The sequence below is a fragment of the Vulpes vulpes genome, chromosome 5 (genome assembly GCF_048418805.1).
Source record: "Vulpes vulpes isolate BD-2025 chromosome 5, VulVul3, whole genome shotgun sequence".
Classification (NCBI taxonomy): Eukaryota; Metazoa; Chordata; class Mammalia; order Carnivora; family Canidae; genus Vulpes; species Vulpes vulpes.
In genome coordinates, this window is record NC_132784.1 from 108,581,296 (window position 1) to 108,606,558 (window position 25,263).

The 25,263-nt window shown below is 52.1% G+C and overlaps 1 protein-coding gene across 2 annotated transcripts in view; it reads left to right on the forward strand.

Moving 5' to 3' along the window:
• The first annotated feature begins 460 nt into the window (after positions 1-460).
• FAM78B (family with sequence similarity 78 member B) overlaps positions 461-25,263 on the forward strand; it is an 88,830-nt gene continuing 64,027 nt past the window's right edge. Inside the window, exon 1 of one of the 2 annotated variants that reach the window (XM_072759570.1) lies at positions 461-954. In XM_072759570.1, the coding sequence (XP_072615671.1) occupies positions 692-954 (263 nt within the window). In that variant the 5' untranslated portion in view covers positions 461-691. The remainder of the gene's footprint in view (positions 955-25,263) is intronic. The other variant, XM_025991279.2, reaches the window with a different exon arrangement.

Below are 25,263 nucleotides of genomic sequence, written 5' to 3' on the forward strand. Positions count from 1 at the left end.
CGCCCGGCCCGCGGGGCCCTCCTCCCGCGGCCGCGGCCCCCTGGCGCCCCCACCGGCCCGCGGCGGCCGGGCCCGGGAGTGCGGGGCGGGGCCGGCGGCCGCGCGGGTCTCCGCCGCCGCCTCCGCCTGCCGCTCGGGCCGCCCGCTCGCCCGCCGCTGGGTGCGCTGCACGCGGGGGGCAGCCGCGGTGCAGAGGTTCATGCAGCGGCGGCGGCGGCGGCGGCTGCTGCTGCTGCTGCTGCTGCCGCCGCGGAGGCAGACCGACCGGGCGCTGCCGCCGCCGCCGCCGCCGCCGCCCTCCCCCGGCTCCATGCCGCCGCCGCCTCCTCCCCGGCGAGGGGCGGGGGGCTCCGGCCCCGGGTGGGCACCGCTCCGCGCAGCGCCGCTGCCCGCTCTGCCCTCGGCGGGGGCGCCCGCCGCCTCCTAGGAGCGCACGCTCGGCGCGCCCTGCCCGAGAGAGGGGGCGGGCGTGGGCGGGCGGCGGGCGGCGGGGACCCCGCGCGGCGGCCGGAGGAGGGGGCTTCCCCGGAGGATGCCCGGCGGCGGCGGCGGCGGCGGCGGCGGCGGCGGCGGCGCCCGGCTCCCAGGCGCGAGCTGAGCCGGCCCGGGAGCCGCGTGACGGGCGCCCCCGGCCGCCCGCGCGGGCCCCCGCGCTGCCCCACGCCGCGCCGCGCCGGCGCCGGGCGGCAGGATGGGCTGTATCCAAAGCATCACCTGCAAGGCGCGGATCCGGCGCGAGAACATCGTGGTGTACGATGTGTGCGCCACCATCGACCAGTGCCCCACGCGCATCGAGGAGACCTCGCCCATCGTCCTGCGCTACAAGACCCCCTACTTCAAAGCCTCGGCCCGCGTGGTCATGCCCCCCATCCCCCGCCACGAGACCTGGGTGGTGGGCTGGATCCAGGCGTGCAACCAGATGGAGTTCTTCAACACCTACAGCGACCTGGGCATGTAAGCGACCGGCGGCGCGGAGCCGGAGCGGGGTCCCGGCCCTGGCCCCGCGTCTCCTCCCCACCGCGACCCTCCTCCTCCCCGGCTCCTTCTTAGCGCTCGCCCCATCCTCTTTCTAAACCTTCCTCCCGCCTCCTCTTCCACTTCCCTCCTCCCTGCGCTTTTGTTTCAGTGACAGGGCGGGTGTAGGGAGGCTCCTCGCGAAGGCATCTTCTCGTGGTTTGCTCCCGACTCCCCGTGAACGCGAGGAGGACGGTGCGCGGCGGCGAGAGCGCGGCGGGGAGGGCTCGAGGCTCGAGACACGGGCGTGGGGGCGGCTGGCGAGCGCCCTGCGAGGTTTCGGGGCGCCGTCTGGGCTTGATGGGGCTCCCGGGGGCGAGTGCGGGGTGACTGCGGGGAGAGGAGCGCAGCGGAGTGCCGGGGGCGCACGGGCTGGTGCCGTGCGTCCTTTGGAAAAGCCCGGGAGGGCTCGCGGGAGACGGTCCCGGGCATCCGGGCGGGACTTGCTGGTTCTGTCCCGGTCCCCAGGCCGGGAAGCCTGCAGGCGCTTCCTTTCGGAGCCGCGCACCGGGCGGAGCCGCCTCCCTGGCCCGGCGCCCTCTGGCCGAGCTGCGCGGCGGTGGGGAGCGCGAAGGCACCTTGTGCGCGCGCGGCCTGGGGGCTGGCGCCGCGCGGGGTTTTCCTTGTGCTCCGGCAAAGTACGGGTCTCCTGGCTGTCCGGGGTCCTCTCTCGCTCCAGAACTTTACCAGTTGCGGCGCTGGGAGGGATTCCCCGGCGCGCGCCCCCGGCGAATCCAGGCGGCGAGCTGGGAGCTCTCCAACTTCTTTCAGCAGCGCCGCTCGGTGCGCGCGGGGCTGGGCGGCTGCGGGCAGACCCGGCATCTCATCTCGGCGACCCGGAGCCCGCAGCCTGTCCCTTCCAGGACTTTTTAGTTACTCACTTTTTTTTTTTTTTTAACTCCCTGCCACCCTCCTTGCAGAAGTCGACTCTGAGCAGTCGGCGACTACAGTGGCTAAAAGGTTTGGGGTGGGGGGCTGCGTTCTCCCTGGGTTAGTGTTGATCTAGAGCACCCTAATTAGCCCACAGCCTATAGAGGAAACCCATTTCTGGAAATCCGGCCTCATTTCATTTATTAACGGAAGACTCTAGAGCTCCCAAGGTTCATCCGTTGATTATATGGGGCAAGGGAGTTTCTCTTTCGAAAGGCCAAAGTATCTTTTTAATGGCAGTTTTGCACGCTTTTTATTGCACTCTGTGAGCATGTAAGTTAACACTAGTCATAGGTGCTAAAAGAAATCTTGACAGGTTGTTTTGTCCGTGTCCCCCTCCCCACCCCCACTTCCTCCTCAAGGAGTTCGAACTTTCCTCTTCAAGCGTAAAAAAAGCTCAGTGCAGGAGAAAGCTCTTTCCCAGTGAAGATGTGTGAGAGCCTAGTTTCTTCCTATGTGACTGTTTGCTGTGTTATCTTTCTGGAAGACAGCTGATTGTAAGAAATGGGGGACATGTTATTTTGGGTGAATCATGCCGTTTAAAAAACAGACACACCCTCCAAAGGATGATTACATCTGCACACATGGGTCTCTCAAAGCTGTCTTTTACAAACCCCATTATTTCCCATGAAGTCGGAGAAAGCCCCAGACCAGGCAAAAGCCTTCCCTTTTGTCTCCCTGCCCTGGCCCTGGTGGCCGCGTGCGCCTCGCCTGGGTGGGCCAGGGTGGGGACCCTGCAGAGGATGCTGGGAGGGACCTAGCAGAAACAGCCAGGCCTCAATGTTGCTTCGTGTCCCTTGTGAATCAGTAAGTCAAAAACAAATACGTAGATCATTTCTTTCCGTAAAAGAAAATTTATTCTACCTCAGTTAAAAGCCAAGCTGAGAATCAAACAGACACAGTAGTTGAACTTCCTTAAATCTGTGGGTGAGTGTGTCCACAGCGGAACCAACTTTAATGGGCATGAACTGGTGTTGGATCTGAGGGGCACTTGCTCTCTGACTGAATTCTTGCCTTTGGGGCTTGGAAAAGAGGTTTGCTTTTAAACTGCCACTATCCGTATTTTAAGATTCTTGGTGTTCATACTGATTCAGGGAAACAAAATAGTGCCCAAGAAATCATGAAGCTTTTATTGTAGATTTGTGTCCAGAGTCTACCTGTCTTCATGGTTGCAACAATTTCTGTGTTTAAGGATACCTTGGAACCCAAATTTGATTGAACCAGTTTCCACAAAAATGTTTATGCCCCGAAAACTTAGCCAGAGCAGACTTTTTAATGGGATGTGATAGTGCATAAAAGTCATCACAGTCTGTTAGTTATCCACTTTAGCCAGTATCGTGAGTTGGGGGGGGGGGGGCCACTACAAGTTGAATTTTCATCCTGCTGCAATGCTCTTGTTACATGAAGCATGATATGATCACAGAGTATAGGTTAGTAAGCTGCCTTTTTAACATTTTAAAAGGGACTGCCAGGGGAAACCCACAATTTAAAATGGCAATAAACTTCTAGTGACAAGCTTAAAAGAAAACATGAGCTTTTGTGGTTTAAAGTTTCAACATTTCCAAGAAGGAGTAGGTTTCTGAAGGAACATTTGAAATAGTTGGTGACCATGATGGCCAGAGCTTAATTTGAACTTGAACTCAAGTGACCTGGAACATCTTCATATGATTGCATAGAACCCAGGCTGGCGAATACTTACGTCATCTACTTATTTCTCCTTTGGCCCTGGTGAACCCTGCTGATGCAGCCGTGATGCAAGTCTTCATCTTTCAGGAATGAAGGGCCTCTGGTTTCTTTCAGTCATCCCATCAATAAACAAATATTTATCAAGCGCCTCTCTCTGATACGGGCGCCAGCAAAGAAAGCAAAGGACCCAGCATGCAGCTTCAGTGTTCCTCAGTGTAGGGAGGAAGGACACGTGCAGAACAAGCCATTGCTCCCAAGTGGTGTAGGAGAGATCGCTGGAGAGACTGAAGGGGGGGAGAGGGGCGAGGAGGAGGAACAGGGGCAGGAAGGCGGGGTTTTCTAGAGGCAGAAGGCCTGGAGCTGGATGTGAGGATTGGATAAGGTTCAGCAAGACAGCGAGGGGGACTAGTTCTAGAGGGGAAAGAACAGCAAATATAAGGAGGCAGGAAAATATAAGGTGTTATAAGAGAGCGTACGTAGGTAGGCCTCGTGGAGCTTTCAAGTAGGAGAGCAGTGGGAGATGAGGTCCGAAAGCGGGCCAGGGTCTGTTGGGAAAGGACTAGGACAAAGAGAAGGGAAGGCTGAGGTCAGGTCTCCTGAACCAGACAGTGTTGAGAGGCTCTTGATACTTTATTCATACCTCTGGGGCATGCGGGGGCGTTTCAACAGAGACACCTCTGTGATGGGACACTTCAGAGTGCTACAGCATGCCACCCGAGAGGTTTCCTGTGTGAGGTTTGAACAAAGAATGGGGTTCATGTGTCAAGATGAATGAGGTGAAGCTGGGGTCAGGGGTAGAATGGCAATGGCTAAAGCTCCTCTCCACGCCAGCCCACGTACATCATCTTCTGGAACTATAAGGAGATTGTGGTCAACCCAGGGCTGGGACAACCTTGGCCTGAGTGAAACTTGAGGAGGTCAGAGCTCACTCCTGCCTGTCTCTACTCCTCCTTCAGAGCGAATGGTAATGAGCATTTGACTCTACTTACCCACTTTTGTTGTCTGTTCAGTCCAGTCCATGCTGGTTTCTATCCATTCCAGAATTGTTCTGGCTCAGGTTGTGATTTCCATGTTACCAATCCAGCAGATGCTTTTGAGAGACACTCACTCTTTCAGCAGTCTTCCACAGAACCGACAGCTTCTTCCATCTTGAATCACTCCCATCTTTTAGCCTCGTGCTATTCTTCTAGCTGTTTCTCTGCCTTACCTCGGAGTACAGTTCATCAGGACATTACTCATCTGATCCTCTCCCTGGGTAATTTTATCCATCCCAGTGGCAGTAGAGGCTCTGTGTGATGTGCGGTCACCTGCGGTAGAGGGATGTGTGCATCTGTGCATGGTTTCCACTTGGCTGTGGCAAAGACATCTCAAGCTTACCCTATCCAAACCGGAACTCTTGATTGCCATGACAGCTCCCTCCCCAAATCTGCATCTCCGCTGCCGCCATTCTTCCCCCATCTTGGTAAAAAGAACACCTCCAGCCCCCCGCCGCCCCCCAGCAGCTCAGGCTGAAACATCTGTGTGTCATGCTAGGTGTTTTCCCATGAGTCCAGTTTATCCTCAGACCCTGCTGGTCCCATCTCCGAAACAGCTCTGTAAGCCGTCCACCAGTCTGCATCCACTCGTACCCTCCCAGGACAGGTCACCATCAACTGCCACCTGCTCCAACAGAGGATCTCCAGCCAAACCTCCCACCTTCATTTTTGCCCTCCCTCAGGCTCTTCCCCACACGGCGGCCAAGTGATATTTTTATTTTTATTTTATTTTATTTTTTTTTTAATTTTTATTTATTTATGATAGTCACACAGAGAGAGAGAGAGGCAGAGACACAGGCAGAGGGAGAAGCAGGCTCCATGCACCGGGAGCCCGACGTGGGATTCGATCCCGGGTCTCCAGGATCGCGCCCTGGGCCAAAGGCAGGCGCCAAACCGCTGCGCCACCCAGGGATCCCTAAGTGATATTTTTAAAACATAAATGTCATCACTTTCTTGGTTGAATTCTTTTACTGAGTCTTCATTGTGATCAAGAGGCAATGGAAAAGTCCTCTTCCCAATCTCTGAATTTCTATCCTTAATCCATGTTAGTGGGTTTCTATTTCATAAAAACAAACAAACAGCTTCATCCCAATTCAGAACTTTTCCTTGTGCCCCTTAATCTGAAATGCTCTTCTTGCCCAGCCTTTTCTAGCACATTCCTGCTTCTTATTCAGGTCTAAACCATTAGCTTCTCAGAGGCCACCTGAATTTCACAGTTTAAATTAGGGTCCTTTTGTTCTCTTGAGCGAGACACTATTCTTTTACTTGTTACAGTTCATAAGAACATAATGGCACGTTTATTTAACACCTGACCCTTCTACTAGACTATAAGTCCCATGAAAGCAGATATTATATCTATTTTATTCTCTATGAATAATGCTTAGCTCCCAACAGATATTATCCTAGCAGATACTCCATAAACATTCCGAAAGAAATTAATGAGCCATTTTTTCAGACCTCAAATCAGAGGTCATCTGCAACAAATCATGTCTCACTTCAAAATCAGCTTTTTTTCTTTTTTTAAGATTTAGTTTTTTTATTAGAGAGAGAGAGTACACAGGGAGGGAAGGAAAGAGAGATTCCGGAGCAGACTTGGCGCTGAGCATGGAGCCCAGTTTGGGGCTCAATTTCGACCTCATGACCCTGAGATCATGACCCAAAACCAAGAGTCAGACAGATACTTAACCAACTGCATCACCCAGGTGCCCCTCAAAGTCAACTTTTCATTATTACACCCTGGGCTAACCAGACCAAGCCCTTGAACTCTAGACAAACCTGCTGTTGCTCAGCATATATGCAGTTTAACGCTGCTGTGCTTTTGTGTTGTTCCGTTCTGTGTTGTCCCAGCAGCTCCACTCCTCCTCAGCACCGGGCTTCCGTCTTGTCACTTGCTCTGCCCCCATGCGGTGACTGCATCAGGAGCAGTGTCCAAGCAAACACCGAAGCCTCACTTTCCCGTCACCTGTGACCAGGTGGCACTCAGGGCCTGCCCGAGGAGAGGTAACATAGAGACCGTGTCATAGCGTTGTTCACCTGCATCAGTGACTGCTGGCCTGAATCTCAGGACCGTGGGTGCTTTAGTACCTCACCCCTTAGGGTCATTTCCCCCAAGGCTAGCACTTCCCTTCGTGTTCATCACTGCATGCTGCCTGCATGCTCACTAGAGCTTTGAGTGTGGCCCTCATCAGTCATAGAGATGCCTCCTTTGGGCATCTGATGAACCCCCAAGCCACTTGCATCAATGCCCACCCCCCATTCCCATTACATCCCTGACATGGGGGGCTCATGATCTGGAAAGAGCTAGAGCTGCTCTTCACCAGAAGTGTCCGGGACTCCCAATCTAAAGCATCAGATGGGAAACGGGATCCACTTCCCTCATGAGAGTCCTGAGTGCCCTTGAAGGGGAGCTGGCCTAACCTTTTGCCTCTAATCTTCTCCATCTCAGAGAAGTGGAGCAGGGAGGATTAGCAGGTCTTATCAGTAAGCATTAAGCTCACTGGAGATAAAGCACAACTCTGGTGCTGGAGGGGGTGGGAACCAGAGGGGCATCAGGGAAAGGGTTAGGAGGGGGGTTAAAAATGAAATATGGCTGGTGTAACCTGGATGCACAGGGTGGACAGGGACAGCAGGGTGTCAGTTACCTTCCACTGTGCAGCTGAGGCGAATGTCTTTGGGGCCAGGTCTGCAGATGCTTCATGTTCCAGGCTAAGGGAGAAGGACTGGCTATTGGGTAGGGACCTGAAGACTCTGGTGTGGGGCACAAGATCCCAAATATCCCTTACCCTCTGATTTCTATAGCACTTGGATATTGGCTGACCCTCCTCTGGCCCTGTTGGTGTGCCCATCTTCCTGAGGAGGAGACTGAGGCTCGGGGAGGTCAGAGGACTGGAGGGCACTTGCATAGCAAGTGGCGGCATAGGGACTGTCTTCTGACCCTGTACCTCGCCTGTCTATAGGTTTCCGCAGCTTGGGCCAGCTGCAGAGGGGATCGGCTAGCACCCTATTCATATCAGCACTAGGAAACCTAGTGGTTACAGCTGCCAGGGCCTGGGGCCTCACTGCTTCTTCAGTGAGGAGAGGCTTGGGGTTGGGATCACCTGGGTAGGTGATTCCATAGCTCCCTTCTGGTCCAGCCACTTGAGCCACAGATAACAGAGACGCTGCCGTTTCTGATGTGTTAACACTAAATAGGCCCCAGGAAGTGCCCACTATTTATAAATGACTCTCATGAGAAGAGAAATACCATGAAGTCAGTAGCAAGAGAGCATCCTGGTGAACACTCGCAGCTGGGCAAGGCCCACGTGGTGCTGGGGTCCCTGGGAGGGGTTGGGGTGCACACACCAGCCGCAGAGAAACCCCCACAGAGTATTGGGCAAGCTGCCTGCTATGCTCACCGGTCCTCTCCCATCAGTGACATACCGTGGGGTTGTTGCGATGGGTTTTAGAACAAGGGGGGTGGTGTGTCGAAGTGGCAGGAGAATTGCTGGCATCCAGGAAGGATGATAAGGAGATAAAGTCTGGGAGATGTACTACTGAAGGGCCGCGAGGGGAGGGGGAATGGTGACATGAAGGGTCTGTGTGCTGTGAGCTTTCCCATGGTGGCCCCCCAGGAAATCTCAGCAGCGAGAGGGGGACTCCCATGGCAGCGGGTTCAGTAGCTGGTCCGGGGCCTCAGGTGGCAAGCAGCCCGACCAGGAGTCCAGGCCTCCGGGTACCATGGACGCACTGCTCCTTCTAACCCACTGCCCCAACTCCTAGGAAGGAGGTGCTTCAAACTGACTCCGCAAAATATTGTTGTCCCTCTGTGGTTTGCTAGTCTTTTCCAAAATGGCCCAAGCTATAGTGATTTCTCTGATTTGCAAATTTCCTCATTCCTTTGGAAATGGAGACAGTCATTCTGAGGTTAGGGATGTGGATCTTTCAGAGCTCCGGCTGACGGTGGCGGAGGATGTGAGCAGTGAGAGCCGAGTTTTTGGAGGGGGGAGCAGAGAAGGCTGGCCCCCAGCTCTCGGGGACCCCAAGCCGGCCAGTCTGGGCTGCAAGTTTAGCCTTTTGCTGCCTCCTCCAGGAGCTGCCTTGAGAATCCCATGTCAGCCCTGATGGGCAGCAGGACAGTCACCAGCAGACAGTCACCCAGGCCCCTCAGTTCCTGCACTTCAGAGTCTGTTTGTCCTTCAGACTCTCCAGACAATCGCTGTTTGGACAGATGACCAAGAAGAGAAGGAAGACCCAGTTCTGGTGGCAGGAGGACTTTTGGCTCACTGGACGGACATCCCTCTGGCTCCTGGGAATTCTAGGACTATTATTCCTTTCCCAAGGCCCCCTCGGGCCACTGTGTTAGCCCTGCGGACCCTTCTCCTTCACTGGGTTCTGGGATGCTAGCCAGATGGAACCAGCTGCTCACTGTGCCAGCTGAGGATACCACCGCTGGCTCCCCAGCGCAGGGGCTCAGTTCGGAAGAACCCAGGTCTTCCTGGGTTCGAGCACCAGTCACATGACCTTTGGCAGGTATCTTAACAGTTCAGTGTCTGCTTTGCACACATGTCATTGGGCGATGAGATCTATTCTATCCTGTCTCCATCACTGGGGGGTAGAGACTGTGATGGAGTTCTCCAAATTGAAATGTGCTGTCCACACGTTACTGTTATCACTATGGGGCGTGACTCTTGTCACTAGAGGATGACTCTCGATGAGCCTCAAGAAACAGAGAGGTCTTGGCTGTGGCCCTGTGGCTTCTGGGCAGAAAAGCATTCCGACTCTAAAGATGGACAGGTCCCAGAGGGATCTGCTGCTGCTCTCCGGCCCCACTCGGACCCGGAGGGGAGGTGAAGAAAGTCTGGCTTTTGCACATAGGGATCCAGGGCTACTTTGCACACATACTCGAGGGGGTGAGGGGAGTGGCTACCCCTCGTCCCACCCAGAAGCTGCCCTCCCAGGCCTCCTCTGAGCTGTGGGCTCTGTGGGCGGCATCCAGGACCTCAAGTGCTTCCAGTTCCGGGACAGGACACCTGCGACTCGGCCACGTACTTATGGAGACCCCACCCTGTCCCAGAGCCCTTCTGAGGTGACAGGGTCAATCGGGTGAGTTGCCTAGGACTTGGGGGCGATGCTAGAGCGTGTAAGCCATGCTGTCCTGGCTTAGAAAGGAGCTGTAGCCGTAGACTCTGCAGCCCGGGGAAGACAGACCAACACCTGAAATGATTTGCATCCAAATTATTATTAATATGTCTGCTGTCATGAATATGCTTTATTCTCTCCGTGGAAAGTGATTTTGTCTCTTTATAAGGAGACCTCACATAATTAGCCTGACGACAGTCATGAAACATCATTAGGGCAACGGTTATTCTCATTTTAGGTAGCTAAGCGGAGGCCCGAAGAGGCTAAGGAGTGTGGTCCAGGTGACCAGGTGACCCCGGCAGGCGTGGGGTGGGTCAGGCCCGGTGCCCGGGCCCCGCGGCTCCTGCTCTCCGGCCTCCCCGTGCCAAATGCACTGTCAGCCAACCCTAGACAGGAGCTGCGGACGAGAGCCGTGCCCGTTGAGCACCTCTGGGGCAGCCAGCATTTGCAGCCTCTAAAGAGAGAGCAGATAGGAACCTCTCAATGTATTCAATAGAAGCAATGAGAAATGTGCAGGCTGTCAGATTAAAGTGGAATAAATAAGTCCGTGGTGTCTGATGCCACCTCAGTGGGGGGTTCTGTGACAGGCCCGCCTCAGACAGCCTCTGGCCGGTGCCCTCTCCTGGGGCCTGACCTTTCCAAGCTGGCTCTGAGCCTGTGTCAGGCTGCGGCGCTCAGAGGCTGTCAGAGGTCTGGCTAATGGGAAGCAATAAACCCGCATCCTCGGTCAGCGGGCCCTGCAGCATCTTGGGGGGCAGGCGGGCTGGGGAGGTCGGGGCTTCTGGGCAACAGGCCTCAGCAAGGTGGGAATGGCCAAACCAGGCCCATGAGATGTTGCTTTGCTCTAGACGTGGGGGAAGGGGACCAGGGTCAGGCGTTTGGGGTTTGTGGGGACCGAGAGGCTGGAAGGGGACGCAGACAGGCTGGCTCTGGGAAAGCAGGATGCTGCCCTCCTTTCCTCCCTAAGAGCCACCGGCCGAGCCTCCAATCCCAATGGCATCCTCCACACCTGAGGCTGGGGGACTCCATTCAAGACCAGATTTTTTTTTTTAAGGCCCGCAAATAATTGAGACTCTGTTTCCAACTTTCATGAATCACCTTCACATTTTTAAAGAAATTTGTGTCAGAAAACTGTTTATGTGGCCTTTGGAGCCTGGGAGCCTGTCTGGTGCTGGGCCCCACGTGCGCTTTAGGGAAGGAACAGGTATTTGCCTGCCGTCTGTCTCCCCATGAGGCCGCCGTCTGTCAGGCACGCATCTCGTGCTAACTGCACCATGTGCACATCTGTGAAGTAGGACCATTACTTTCCCCACGTTTGAGAAGAAGAAACTGAGGCCCCGGAGAGGTGGAGTAACTTCCCTGTCATTACCTAGCTAATCAGTGATAGTCAGGATTAGAAACCAGATTTCCAGAGACTCTGACATGATGCTACCTCATGAAGGGGTGAGCGAATGAATGCACCAATGAATGGATAGGGGGGTGTTCGGGATATTGCCTGAGTGCTTGTTTTTGTCCTCACTGAGCAAACCTGGAGAACAAAGGGTTTAATCAGATTGGAAATAGCCAGCCTCCTCGCCTCCCAGCTGGTTTGCTCAGCTGGTCAGGACATGACGTTAATGAGACCAGGGTCTTGGGGTCAGACCCAAGGGACCCTCCTAGCACCTGAGTTAGCATTTATTACCCTTGGAGCTACCTGGCAAGTGACCACTACCAGCTACCAGTCACAGCAGAGTCTAAAGAGAAACACCTAGAAAAGTGCAGCTGAATCATCCATTAGTCTCAGGGTGTTAGTACAACATGGGCCCCCCTCCTTGCTGCTCATCTTACAGATGGCAACACCGAAGCCCCGAGAAGGGCCGAGACACAGCCAGTGAGTGGTACAACCAGGCCACAGACCCAAGTCCTTCTGACTCTGGGCACCTCTAGCCTGGGAAGGAGGCATTGGATCACCACCTCCCATCTTTTCATCCCTGCCTCCACCGCCCTATTCCCCCTTCGCAGAGGGTCCCCATTTCTGGGCAGGGATGGCCACCTGCCCAAGAGAGGAAGCAGCAGAGAGTACAAGTAGAGCCCGGCCCTCGGCGGCCTGGGGAGGAGCTCACATCAGCCCAGGGGACGTCTACACAGTTGCCAGGAGCAGAGAGACCAGCCTCCTCCCGGTGTCCATAGACAGTGATGAGCAAGCAAGAAAGGAGAGGGTCTCCCCAGAGATGCCCATCACAGATGGCAGGAAACAGGAGGGCTTGGCAGCCTGAGGGAGGAGGGATGTGCAGGGAACCTGAGACTCTGCCTGGATGCCAGCAACTCAGAATCCCTTCCCCCCACCTCCCAGCCCCCTCGCACCCAGGGACTGATGCCGTACACGGGCTCCCTGGCCCGCTGCCCACACACAGGCAAGGTAGCTACATGGCCCCTGGTGGCTCCAGAAGAAACAAGATCCAAGTGGTGTCAAAGGTGACAGATTGTGAGGGGCCGGGGGCCCTCCCCTGACAGCAGGGCTCAGCTGGGAGGCCCCTATGGAGCAGAACAGATGGGGGAAGTCTGAGAGGGAGATCCTAGCAGCCTGGAGACTGTTTCTGTTGTGGCTTTTGGTTGGGTTTCTCTCCATTTTTTTTCCCCTTTATTATTTTATTGTCGTTGTTGTTAACTTGAGGCATCATGACCTACATGTGCTGTCTGCTTACTCTGAAGAAGGGAAGGATGGGGGAACAGAAGCAAGCCGGGCAAGGCCAATACAGTTTGCCCTTGGTGGGATTTGAGGGGGTCCGCAGGAAGGACTGCAGAGGGGGCCGCGTGTGCCTCCGAGCAGCCTGTCACCTGGGCCGGTCTGGTGGCTCCAAAGCTCTTTCTCCGCACCACTGCAGGCTGCCCGTCGTGAGGACTCTGGAAGTTCAGAGCAATGTCAAGTGGTCTGCCCCCCCTTATATGGTCCTGTTCCAGCCTGGTCCTCCCTCTCAGCACTTGCACTGGGGCCCAGCTCTGGCCCAACCTGAGGGAGAGACGCCTTCAGATCTCCTGACCTAGTTGGGCCCCTCACCATCATCCTGTTGGCCTGTGTGGCCTTGTCAAGTCTACCACGTGTTGTGCCATCTCTGTGTCCATGTCCGCATTTTCCTGCCTGGTTTCTGGTCCTCTGCTTATCTCGGGCCACCCACCCTGTCAAGCTGCTGGAATTTACCCAGATGCCTGCCCCTACCCCCACTGTTTTCCTGGGCCCTCCATGTCAGTCTCCCTCTCTCTCTCTGAGGTAGGGCAGGAAAATGCAGAGGGAGTCCTGGCCAAAAGAGCCATGCTGTCTTTTGCCCTGGGAGCCCTGAGCCACCCTCCTCTTCCTCGTACCCTTGGAGCCTGCACTGGGCTGCCTTCCTCTCATGGAGGGTGGGGTGGGGATTTCAAAAGCCACGGAAAGATCTTTATAAAGAAAATTGTTTGTGACTTACAGAGGCAACTAAAGTAGAATTTTGGAAGTCTGACAAGGCAGCTGAAACTCAGGCAAGATCGGAGGACTGGGGACATCGCATGGTGGGTGGGACAGGGAGGGGACAGATTGATTGTCAAGCCTCCAGGGCCAGGCCACTCACAGAAGTCTGTAGCAGAAGGATGGGGAATGAGAAAAGTTTAAGAAGATGGTTCACTGCCCTGTCCTCTTGGCAGCCATCAGGAAGGCCTGGGTGTCAAGAGCAGACCCTAAGATGTGGGAAGGAGGACAACTGATGGGCATGGACAGGGCACAGGGAAGCCACAGCCAATCAGGTTCCTGCCCAGTGAGGCCAGACAACCTCTCAGAGGTCATCTTTCCAGAGCCTGGGGCCCACAGAGAATCTCACCATCTGGTGCACCCATGGGGCTTCCCAAGACTTTCAGAGATGGAACTGTTGCATAATGAGATAAAGGGTCAGACCTGAGGGTTGTCTAGAAGGGGCCATTGTGCAGATTTGGAGCTAAGGGCCCCTTTCTCCTGCAGATGCCACCGGGTCCTCGGCCTAGAATGGAAGGGGTAATGCAGCATCGGTCCACCTGGTCAGGTTTTCATGGAAACCGTATCTGTCAACCTTGAATCTGCGGATCTGTGCAGATTTTTCCATTAAGCAGCCAGTTCTCTGTAGCCAGATGGTTGAGGGATGGCGGGCCCAGGACTTGAAGCTGAGACACTTGGGCACAGCACCCTCTGGGGATGGGTTGTGAACACCTGGATCTTCAGCTGGTTTCCTCTCTACTGACATAGCGCCACAGTTTCTGTGGTTTGTGGCAGTGACTCAGGATGGAGAAGTCATAGGTCAGGTACCCCCACAACCAGACAAGCAACCACCATGGGGCCCAGAAGAGGAAGTATGCTTCTGGATCAGGAGACAGGTGTGTTTAGGTCTTCACTCCGAGAGAGAAACCCATCCTTACTTGGAGGCTGAGAGGGGTTTTTCTAAGAGGTGCTCTCAGCATCTGGTGCTTCTTGAAACGTCTGGGCATCAGAGTTAGAGTCTAGAATTTCACCTTAGTATTTACAACTTGCCACAGAAAAGTAAAAGCATTTTGGAATGCTTTCATGCTATTCCAAAAGAGCAAAGACATTGAAAAAAATATTCTGTTAGAAACATCTCCGCTTAAATGGAAGCAGAGCGACCAGAGAGAAGGAAGTGGGTAGGTGGCGAGGCGGTCTTCACTGGGACAGGTCAAGGGCTAAGTATATCCAGAGTTCAAGAGCACAGACCTGTTTACAGGGTAGAATCAAACTCTTGAGCTGTTACAACTCTACCTGCAATCATTTCCATTGTGGAGGATTCAGCTTCTGTCATGCCCTCCCTGTTTGTCAACATTTTGATACACGCATGACTCGGGATGGAACTGAGATGGATCACCCTGACACTTGGCTCCTTGGCAAAAACCAACTTCCATACAAGCTCAGAATCTTAGTTCTGGGGTCACTCCATCCAGCTTCTGAATAGTCACTATTTATTTCCCTAAGATCAAACTTGTTAGTTGTGTTGTGCAAATGTTCCGTGTTCTTGCCAAGTTGTATCTGCTCGATCTATTAGTTACTGAGAAGATGTGTTGAAATTTCTCTCCGTGCTGGTGCGTTCACGACTCTCTTCCTGCAGGGCGCTCAAGTTTGCTTTAGATATTTCAAGGCTGAGCCAGCTCACTTCTTTGGTTTTGCTTCATCTTCATTTTGGACCTCTGGGGAATCTGTTTTGCAAGCTCAACCATGGATGCCATGAGAGATTTGTAATGGAGGGTTTTTCAAGATATTTATTTAATTACATTATGACTTCCGTCCTAGGTTCTTTTGTTCCATAACTACAGGCAAAAGTAAGGAAAGAAAAAAAATAAGCTTTCAGAGGCTACTATTTCTGGTCTGAAGGAATATCTTTCAAAGCAAGATATTTTACCCTTTGGTAAAAAGAGCTGAGGCTTCTTAGCACCTCACCATTGGGGAGTGGAGAGAGGAACCAAGGCACAGCAAGGATCTTGGGTTGAGGGAATCTGGCAAGACCCCTGCCATGCACTGGACACAGGCTTACTGCTGTCTCAGTGACTTGGTGTCTCTGTGGCATCATAGAGATTCTGTGATTCTGTTCCATGACTACGGCCTTAGTCCATCGATACACACTTCAGGGCCCCAAGGTCTGCTTTGACAAGCCAGAATGTTCTGCTGGAGAGGAAGCTGCATTCTTAAGAAGCCTCGAGGCCCTGCCTGAGCACAGCCATCCTCAGCATCCCTCGGTAGCATCAGGAACTCAGAAGGAGTTACAGCAGGTTTCTCCGCTCTTCTCTTTCCCTGGGTCTGACCCCTGAGGCTCATTTTGTACTGGCATTTGGCTTCTGGCAGGTGGTGAGCTTGTTTGCCTCCTTCTCTTCCAGATGGCTCTGAGAAGGACCAACAGGAGGAGGGAGGGGGCGGGGAAGCAAAGCTATCTGCTGTTTGGAAGGTGGAACCAGGGACCCTTGAGAGGGCACACAACGCCTGGCATTGCCTGCATGCCCCATGGGCTGTCTCTCTCAGATGTGGGGATGGGGGTGAGGATCCCCTGCATCGAGCTACTCTGGGGTGTAGGGATCTCAAGGCAGTTGGGGTCACATAAAACTACAATCCAGTAACAAAAGGTGAGGCTGGAACTGTAGCATTTACCAAACTGCTTTCCACAGTTACTTCTGCTGAGGCTCAGGCTTAGTCTTTGAGCTCGTGCTATCATTGTCTGTGGAACAAGGGAGAAAACCAAGGCTCCGGAAACAAATGATTTGGCAAGTTTACACTGTTAGGAAGTGGCCACACTTGCCACCTAATTCCAAAACGATTGCTCCCTTAAGCAATTGCTAAAAAAGAAATGGCTATTGAACTTTAGAAGCCAGAAAGACCTTGGAGCTCCCCAATCTGACTACCCTATTTCTCAGGTTAAAACAACTGCACAGATGTGCAACGAGGTAAAGGGAATTGTCTAACAGTCACACAAATAGCTAAGAGGCAGACCAGCTGAGATCCTTCAAGGATTGAGTTTATTGTAACACATGTCTGTTTTTATCACAATTCAGTGAGTTTAATTTTTTATGCAAGCGTTATCATTCCCCCGAGAAACACACTGTGCAATGCAGTGATGGTCGGCAGGAATCACCTAGCCTGGACAGGTGCTATTTTGGGAACATAGGGTCTGAGCCTCCTCTCTCAGCTGGGCCTCCTGGCTCCGAGGGGCAGAATGAGTTGTTTCCTCCATTGTGTGCATGTGGTAGCCATCGGAGAGCTGAGCCGTACCTCGCCCATGTGACTGTTATGCAGTCATCCATTCCTTCATTGATTTGCTACCTGATAGGCATAGGATGAACGTGACATCCCAGAGGCTTCACACAAATGTATTTTGTTACAACTCGCTTCAATTCCTGTCATCTCTGTTAGACACATAAAGAGACGGAGGCTCTTCAAATATCATGTGATTTGCCCAAACCAGTGCTAGAACCACAATTGAACCCCAGGTTCAAAGGACTCCAAAGCCATGCTTCTGACCACTAGTATCAGTACAGCATTACTAGGACTATTGCTTCACCTAAGAGAGGAAATTAACCTTAAGATTCCAAGAAGAGGAGGCTGGGAACAGCAAATAATTTGAACACCTGATCACAAAACTATTTATTGCAAACATTCTTACCAAACTGCAAGTACGTGGTAGTCCAGGATTTTTCTGTAAGCCAACAAAACACTCTTTTAAAAAATATATATCAAGGAGTTGTGCTTTTTATGTTACTAGCTCTTTAGACCCCTCACACCCTACTTTGCATTCAGCTGGGGTTTCCACATGGTGGAGTTGGGTGAAGCTAGAGATTTGTTGTCATTGTTGTGGATGAAGCATTAAATTTCTAGGCAGAGGGCGCCACAGTGGAGAGGGCATGGGGTTCAGAGCCACCTGTCTCCTGAAACTCACTGCCCTTAACTCCTCTTTGACTGGAGGCCACAAAACATGAAAGAGCACGGACTCTGAGCCTCCACATGGAGGCTCTGTATGTAGCTCCATATGTAGCTCTTACTAGATATGTACGGCAATTCAGGCAGTTCAGGTGCCTCTCTAAACCTCTTCTCCCCCCATCCATAATGGGGGCACCTACTTCATAAAGTTGTTAGGAAGAGTACATGAGTTAACATTTATAACATGCTTATAACAATGCCTGATGCATTACAGGCATGCCATGTTTTTGTTTAATGTTTTTAAAAATGGATGAAGGGCGCCTGGCTGGCTCAGTTTGTTAAGTGTCTAACTCTTGACTTCAGGTCAGGTCATGATCTTAGGGTCATGGGATGGAGCAGGCTTTGTGCTCAGCAGGGAGTCTGCTTGAGATTCTCATTCTCTCTCCCTCTGCCCTTCCCTCCTCCCTTCCATTCATGTTCTCTCTCTCTCTCTCTAAAAATAAACAGATCTTTAAAAAACATAAATACAAATGGGTGAACAAATAGCTAAATGGACAAAATATTCGTTGAATACATGGTAGACGCCAGGAGCTATGCTAGGAAATCTTTCATACTGTACAGAAAATCTTGTGGTTGTGTATAAACCCTTCATACAGCTAAATCAGCCAGCTGATGTTTTATGCACCTGGGTGCTTGGCACTCAGCGGGGTCCTCTGTGGGCTTTGTAGTCAGGGAGGCCTGCCCAGAGGAGGTGGAACTCAAAAGACTGGTAGAGACCACTGAAGGACCACCATAAGTTGTTGTTCTGCAGGCAAAATTATACCAGGTCCCTAAAGTGTCCTTACGGGTTCAAACTTGCTCATCCTCGGGACTCTTGTTCCCAGAGAAGGTCTACATGAGTGGGGAACAGCCACAGGAGGACTTCCCATCTAGGCATTGTTATCCTTGCATCATGCCTGCTTTGTTTGAACCCCCAGAACCACAGCGTTCCAGTAAAAGAAGCCAGTTGTTACCCTCAATAGAGGCCCTAGGACTGGCCGTCTTTACCTCATGCAGAGCCTGCCTTCCCTGTGCTGGTTGTCAGCAAATTTCCCTTCCTCCTGTCCATTGCTGCACTTACTAGGCTGCACTTTGCTCTTTCCTGACCACGTCTCCCAGAATGGCTTTCTCTCTGCTCATCAACCCCTGGATCTGGTGTCTCCTAAACCCCAGACCCAGAGCTCAAAGCCCTTGGATTAGATTATGAGCTCAGAAATTTTAGGAACCCTGATGGCTTTATGTGCATGCTTGACAGGGTATGAGACCTACAGCGACTGAGTAGAGGGGTCATTATCACAATGTCATCAGCTGAGCTCGAGCGCTGAATACTGACGAAGGCAAGGGACCCAAAGCTTCAAAGAGGAAGCTCAGGATAACTGCAGGCCCTGTGAGCCAAAATGAAATGCATGCTAATGCTCAGGAGGCAGTTTACCTGTGCTGAGATAGGCGGAGATGTCCCCTGAGTCTCATTCCCCGCGATTTGTCCACTTTACCATCCTACGGGCCGTCTGGGTTCTGAATTTGAACATCAACTTAATGTGCCACCCTGACCCAATAATCAATAACTTTAATTCACAGGTACAAAAAGTGATTCAGACAGGATCCTAAATAAACATAATGCTCTGTGGTCCCAGATGTCATAAAACCCTGAGCGGAGATGCTAGAAATTGGCCCTTGAGGTCAAAAGCCTTTTCAACAAAGTATCCGTGGCAGTAACTCTGAAACATCAGTCCATTGTACTAAAGGCCCAGAGCATTCCCATGAATTGCCCTCAGGGAAGATTCTAGACCTTGCAGGCCATGTTAATAATAACCATCCTTCATGTTGGTAACAGAAACTCACAAAGTGCTTTTGCTCATAACATTCCCTCTGCCCCTCAACATAGCTGTAAGACAAAGATAGGGAGGTAGGCTCTCTCCTTTTTTTATTTTATTTTATTTTATTTTTTATTTTTGCAAATGAAGAAACCAAGACCTAGGAGAGTTATGTGACATGTCCAAGGTCAGAAGGCAAGAGATACGTCTAACCAAGCTTCTTCAAACCCATGCTGCACACTTTGTCCACTTTACCATCCTTCTAGCCCTCGGGTTCTGCATTTGAGCATCAGCTTGATGGGCAGCCACCCAAGAAGAGCCAGTCACCTTTCATTTGGAAAACTTGCATGGATGGGCTCCATTTGGTGCCAAAAATGTGTCTCACTTGAGCTTGTCTTTTGACAATATACAGATCCAAAACGAGCATTTTGCTGACTTTTGCCAAGATAATGCTTTGTGGCCTCTCTTAAAGTCACAAAGCAGCTGAAAGGGGATTTGAGAAAACATCTAAGTCATCCTTCCCTCTCCCCCAGGAAACTCAGAAGCAGGTGGGTGTCCTGTACCACACAGGCCCTTCCACACCCCTCCCTTGCCTGTTGAAAAACCTCCTTTCCCTTTGGAAGCCTGAGCAAAGTGCTGATGCCATGGTGGCAACCTGCTGAATGCCCTGGAAGGCAAGACACCAGACGCACTCTGGGACAACTCTTTGTTGTTCAGACAGGTTAGTGAGACAGGTAGAAACATCCAATATGTGAAGCCTCACCTTGGTTCCATGGTTAGAACACAACTGTGATTTGGAAAAGCGAATGTGCTGGAAACAGTCTTGGTGGAAAAGATGAGAGTCTGAAGCAGGAATGGCAATTCCTGCAGTCCTTGGGCCGCCTGAGTCTGTGGATATCAGACAGGGGTCACCTTCTTCATTCCAGGGCCCTCTAGGGGGCACATCCTTTATGTGGACTTAAATGGATTCAACCACTGGGGGTCCCCTAGCACCTGTTTTGGTTTTTTTTTTTTTTTTTTGGCATACTGTGAGAATCAAGGAACTAAAGCGTGCCTTGGACCTTTGAAATGATAGTCAAGCCTAGCAGACGGTGTTGAGCCCCCCCCCGCCCCCCCCGCCTCCCCCCCGCCTCCCCCCCCCCCCGCCCATCCCATGTCTGGCTTTTTCAAAGAAACTCAAAACTTCTCCTTTACATAGGCAGGGGTTGAAATAGAGGATTGCTTTTTTTTTTTTTTTTTTTTTGGGTAGGAAGATGAAGTCCCAGAGCAGCCTCTGAGTGAGGTCAGGGAGGGGAAAAGAGAGAGGGGTTTTTTTTCTTTTTCTTTTTTTTTTTTTTAAACATTTTTTTTAATCTTTATTTATTTATGATAGTCACAGAGAGAGAGAGAGAGGCAGAGACACAGGCAGAGGGAGAAGCAGGCTCCATGCACCTGGAGCCCGATGTGGGATTCGATCCCGGGTCTCCAGGATCGCGCCCTGGGCCAAAGGCAGGCGCCAAACCGCTGCGCCACCCAGGGATCCCGAGGGGTTTTTTTTCCACAAAGAAATGGCAGGTCCCTCCTTCGCCTGCGGGCTCTCCATTTTGATGTCCTCTTTCTCCCTTGAAGCTGGAAATTCTGCCCCGAGGAAAGTTAGTTTACACCTTGTTACTGAAGAAAATAGCTGAAGTTTGAGAGATAAACAGCCGCCCACAGCCTGTCTGTCAAGAGCCAGCACAGCTTCTGATGAATGGGAGACCTCTCTCTGCTCCCCCCTCCGCCGCCCCTTGAGGCTCTGAAGCTCGGTGCTGAGGACAGCCAGCTCCTCCTCCCCATCCCTGCCTCCCACCTCTGGGAATTGAGCTAATCCTTTAGGAAATATTTAGTGTTCATAGGCCTCTCTTGCATAGAAGCAGTTTAAGGGTTCTTGTGATCCTGGATTTAAACCCGTCTCTTTCATTTCCTACAAATTTATTGCCATCTGTTGATTTCATTCCTGTGACACCCACATCAAGATCATTCATAAAGAGGAGCAGAACCACTCCCAGACCCTTCCCTTACTCAGCACTTTCACCCCAGCTGAGTGAGCGTGCCTGGGTCTGTGAAAACATACTCTCCCTCCCTGCTCCCTCTCCCCCTCCCGTTCTCCTCCGTCATCCTCTACACACACACACACACACACACACACACACACACACACACACACACGTTTGACAGACTGTCAAGCAGTTTTGAGTTCTGGTGTCCATTTCCTGAATAATGAGAAGCAGATACTCAACAGTCCCTTTATCCCGTGGGAGCCCTGGATGCTGGACCTGCTGATTTGGTTTCAGGATCTCTGCGCTGCCTTTTGTCAGCTATTTTGCCTCCTGTCACTCATTCCTTCGGGAAGTCCCCTTCCTCCTTTATTCTGGTCCAAGGTAAGGTAGCAGGTTGTGTCTCTTCTGTCCTGCAGCCCCTGAGGGCTCCCGCCCACCCTACCCACAGGAGGCTTGGAGGGTTTGGGGAGGGATCGGAGCCCAGCGCTCAGCACAGGCCTGGACTTGGTTCAGGGCTCCACCCGAATTATCGCTGGTGGTGTTTGAGCATCTGCCAATCCTGTCCCTTAACCTAATCTTTCTCACACCTGCCCACCTTCTTCTCTCCACCTGTTCGTCTCCCCAGAGAGCTTGTCTGGCATCCTCCCCCCACCCCAAGTCTGGATGAGGTCTCCCTCCCCACCCCCTGCCCCCAGCCTCTACCACCCATTGATAGCCAGCACGCATGTGTTTCCAGATATTTCATATATCTCAACTCATGTAATTCTCGATCCAACGATCCTGGGAGCTATTATTATGGCCACCTCTAGATGAGGAACTTGAGACAGAGAAATTGAAGTATTTGCTCAAGATCACATAGCTCTTTAGAGTTGGGATTTGAACCCCCATCTGGCTTCAGAGTCTGCATTTTCATAACCATTCTGTGTCTTTCATACAGGCTCTGTGGCCTCCTGTACTGTTGATTGAACCATAGCCCTTTCTGGATTGAGCTCCTTGACCTGAGAAGCTGTGTGCTACTCACACTTGAATCCTAGAACTGGCCCTGTGGCCCAGCTCCAGGCAGGACCACATCTCCTTGCAGTTAACCCTTCAGCCGGTCCATCCTTCTAGGCCTATGGGACTCTGATTTAAGACTAATCCACTTGATTCAGCCAGTTGCCCACCCATCACTCTACAATAGGCCGAGAATGCCTTCTATGAGTTAGAACCATGGGGTCAGAGACTTAGAAGACAAAACCTCCACCCTTGGCGCGCTTGTGTCTTGGTTGAGGAAGTAAACAAGATTATACACAGACCTAGAGTATGATGATTCCTTAAATCACAAACAAAGCCAGTTTCTTTGATTGATGGTCAGTCCTGACACAGGGTCTCCCCATTGTCCCAGCTGGACTCCAGACCTCTTGAAGAGAGGGACCAAGTGCCTCTCCATGGGCTCAAGGCTTCTTGCCACCCTGTATCTTGGCTTCAGTTACATACTCTTCCCAGACCTGTATGGTAGAGGTCACTCAAAGGAATCAGTCATCTGGGAGATCCCAGGTTGGAAGTGGATTTCTGGGGGCAGAGCCCCAAAATGCCATAGAACTGAGTTCAGGACACTAGAACCTCCTTTAAGCATAGTCTGACACCACCTCCCTGACAATTACTTTCCATTGTGCAATGTGTCCTACTGAGCTACCTTTGTAGAGATCTCTAGGCCATGGTCCCCTTCCATGCCAGCATGCCTCGGGTCAGAGCAGGACTGGCTGCCACAGTGCCACTGACCCTCACCACCAGTCTGACCAGAGGAGAACTGTTCCCAGAGCAAGGAAGCTGGGATGCAGAGAGCACCACAGCTTTGTAGGACCAGCCCAGCACTGGAAGCCTGCCTGTTCCCCACAGTCTCCACACAATCCAGCCCAGAGCAGTCTCCCTCCTCCAGAGTCCAGGACACTTGCAGACCATGTTTGGCATGTCCAGCTTTGCATCCGTCAGTGCTTGCAAAAAATGTGAGCTGTCATGGGCTGTGCATCCAGTTGCTGCCAGGTATCTGTGGTTATCCTTTGCCAAGCCCTATGTAGATATGTACCTGTCCTCACCTCCAAGTGGCAACACACTTCCCTCTTCTGTAAAATGGGGCTAAACATGCTCACCTTGTAGAGTTTTTGTGAAGATCCTGCAGCTACTTATCTAACAAACAGTTGTTGAGGACCTATGGGCCCAGCTCCCAACACAGAGTAAACAGTCACAACAGCTTTCAGAAAATATGTCTTTGGGAATTTCTAAATGATGTGAAAAATGTACAGGTAGAAACACTCCACTGTCTTCCTTCAGTTGTTTAAGGCTCCAAGGATGTTCAGAGAGAGGAATGTCTTGCTTAGTCACCAGAGTAAAGCCCACAGAGCTTTGCATGTCCGCAAACCTCTGGTGTGCTCATGATAGGGCATCAACCACTTATCTCACTAGGATGTAATTGCACGTTGACTTATCCATTTGTCCCACTGCAGACTCTGAGGGCAGAAACCATCTCCATGCATCTTCTGTGTTCTGTTGGAACTACCACAGGTGAGCCCTTTGGGAGTTCTCCACCTGTTTACTGGCCCGGCCCTCCCTGTCAGGGGAGCACGGCCCACACGTGAAGACGGCATCCACTTTAGGAGTGCTTCATGCCCCTCTAATGCAGCTGCTTTTGGTTACAAGGTGGCGAGACAGCCTGGGCTTTGGTGTCCAAAGACCAGATCATAGCCTGTAGAATGACAGCATGGGCTAGCTGGGGAAATTCCAGGTGTCCTCCTTGCTTTGTGATTCTGGAGCACATTCAGAGAACATCCCGAGGTGGCAAAGGATCAGGATATTCTTCAGGTAACGTTCAAGGGACTGTAAGAGCTTAGGGAGGGAGAAGATATGGCAGGTGTCTTAAATTATTTGAGACACCATCATATAGCAGGCAAAAATGTTTAAGCTCTTTTGAAAGACCCCAAAGGCTAGAAACAAAACCAATTATTAATTCAACACGTATTTATTAAGTACTTGCCACATGCCGAGCACTATTCTAGGCATTGGAGATGCAGTAATGAATAAAATAGACAAAATTCCTCATCCTCATGGAGTTTACGTTCTAGCAAGTGGAGACAATTGAAACATAAACATGATGGGTGGGAGCTTCTTGGAACCCCAAAATGGGCTGCCTGGGAGCTAGGCAGGTCTCTGTGTTCAAGGATACTTTTAGGACTTATGTGGTTGACTAGACAAGATGAACATCCTAGTTCCTTTCAGCCCTACAATCCTATGAGTCTGAGGCTAGTTAAGATGGATGATCTCCCTTTTTTCAGACACCTCTAGGCCGAATCGTGACTTCCCACTCTCCAGCAACTCCCATCCTATGAGGAGAGATGAGGCGGATGCAGTGACTATTTTTATGTGCAACACCAAAAACCACTACTGGAATACGCACGTGGAGGAGGGGAGGTGGTTGCCTTTCCTTGAAGTTGACATGTTGTTGAGCCCGAAGAGAACCACAGAAGATGGGCAACGTGGTTGAACCAATTAGGGTGTCAGGAGGAGGGAAAGACAGGATTGAGAGCAGTGGAAGCTTACTCCTTAGATGGAGACTTTGATGAGGAGGGAGCAGAAGAAGGAGACAAAAGGGAGCCCGCAAGTGGAGACCCAGGACCTCCAGCCCCACTATCCCCAGGCCCTACTGTCATCATCCTCTTTTCTGAACTGCAGCGTCCCGGGTTCCAGGAACACCGCTCAGTGTGGTGACTAGGTCTGGGACAGCCACTCTGGAGGGCAGGATAGAGGGGTGAGAGGGATATGAGAGGATGCAGCTTCTGGACATCCCCAGAAGCAGCTGCCCCTGGGGAGTCGGAGGGGGGGGTGGTGCTGCCTCCATTGTCAGCCTTGGTTCTCTTCCATTCTCCTCCTTCCTGAGCTTCTGCATGTGGGGCTGTGGAGAGAAAGCCATCAGGTGTGGAGCAGATGCAACTGAAGCAGAACCTAGGGCTTCAGACTCCTCACTTCCCATACTGCTACTCTGCATTTTTAGGGCCGCTTCTGCCTTTCAGTGTTTTCACATCTATTGATAGCAACAGGGTGCAGCAGCAAGAACACGGGCCTGGGAGCTCAGAGTGCTGGGATTCTGGCCTTTTGTTTGAAAAATTACTCTGGCCAGTAATTCTGTGAGATGGAGAAAACAGGGATGATCTCCTCTAATCTGCAAGTGAAGAAACGGAGGCAGGGGAGAA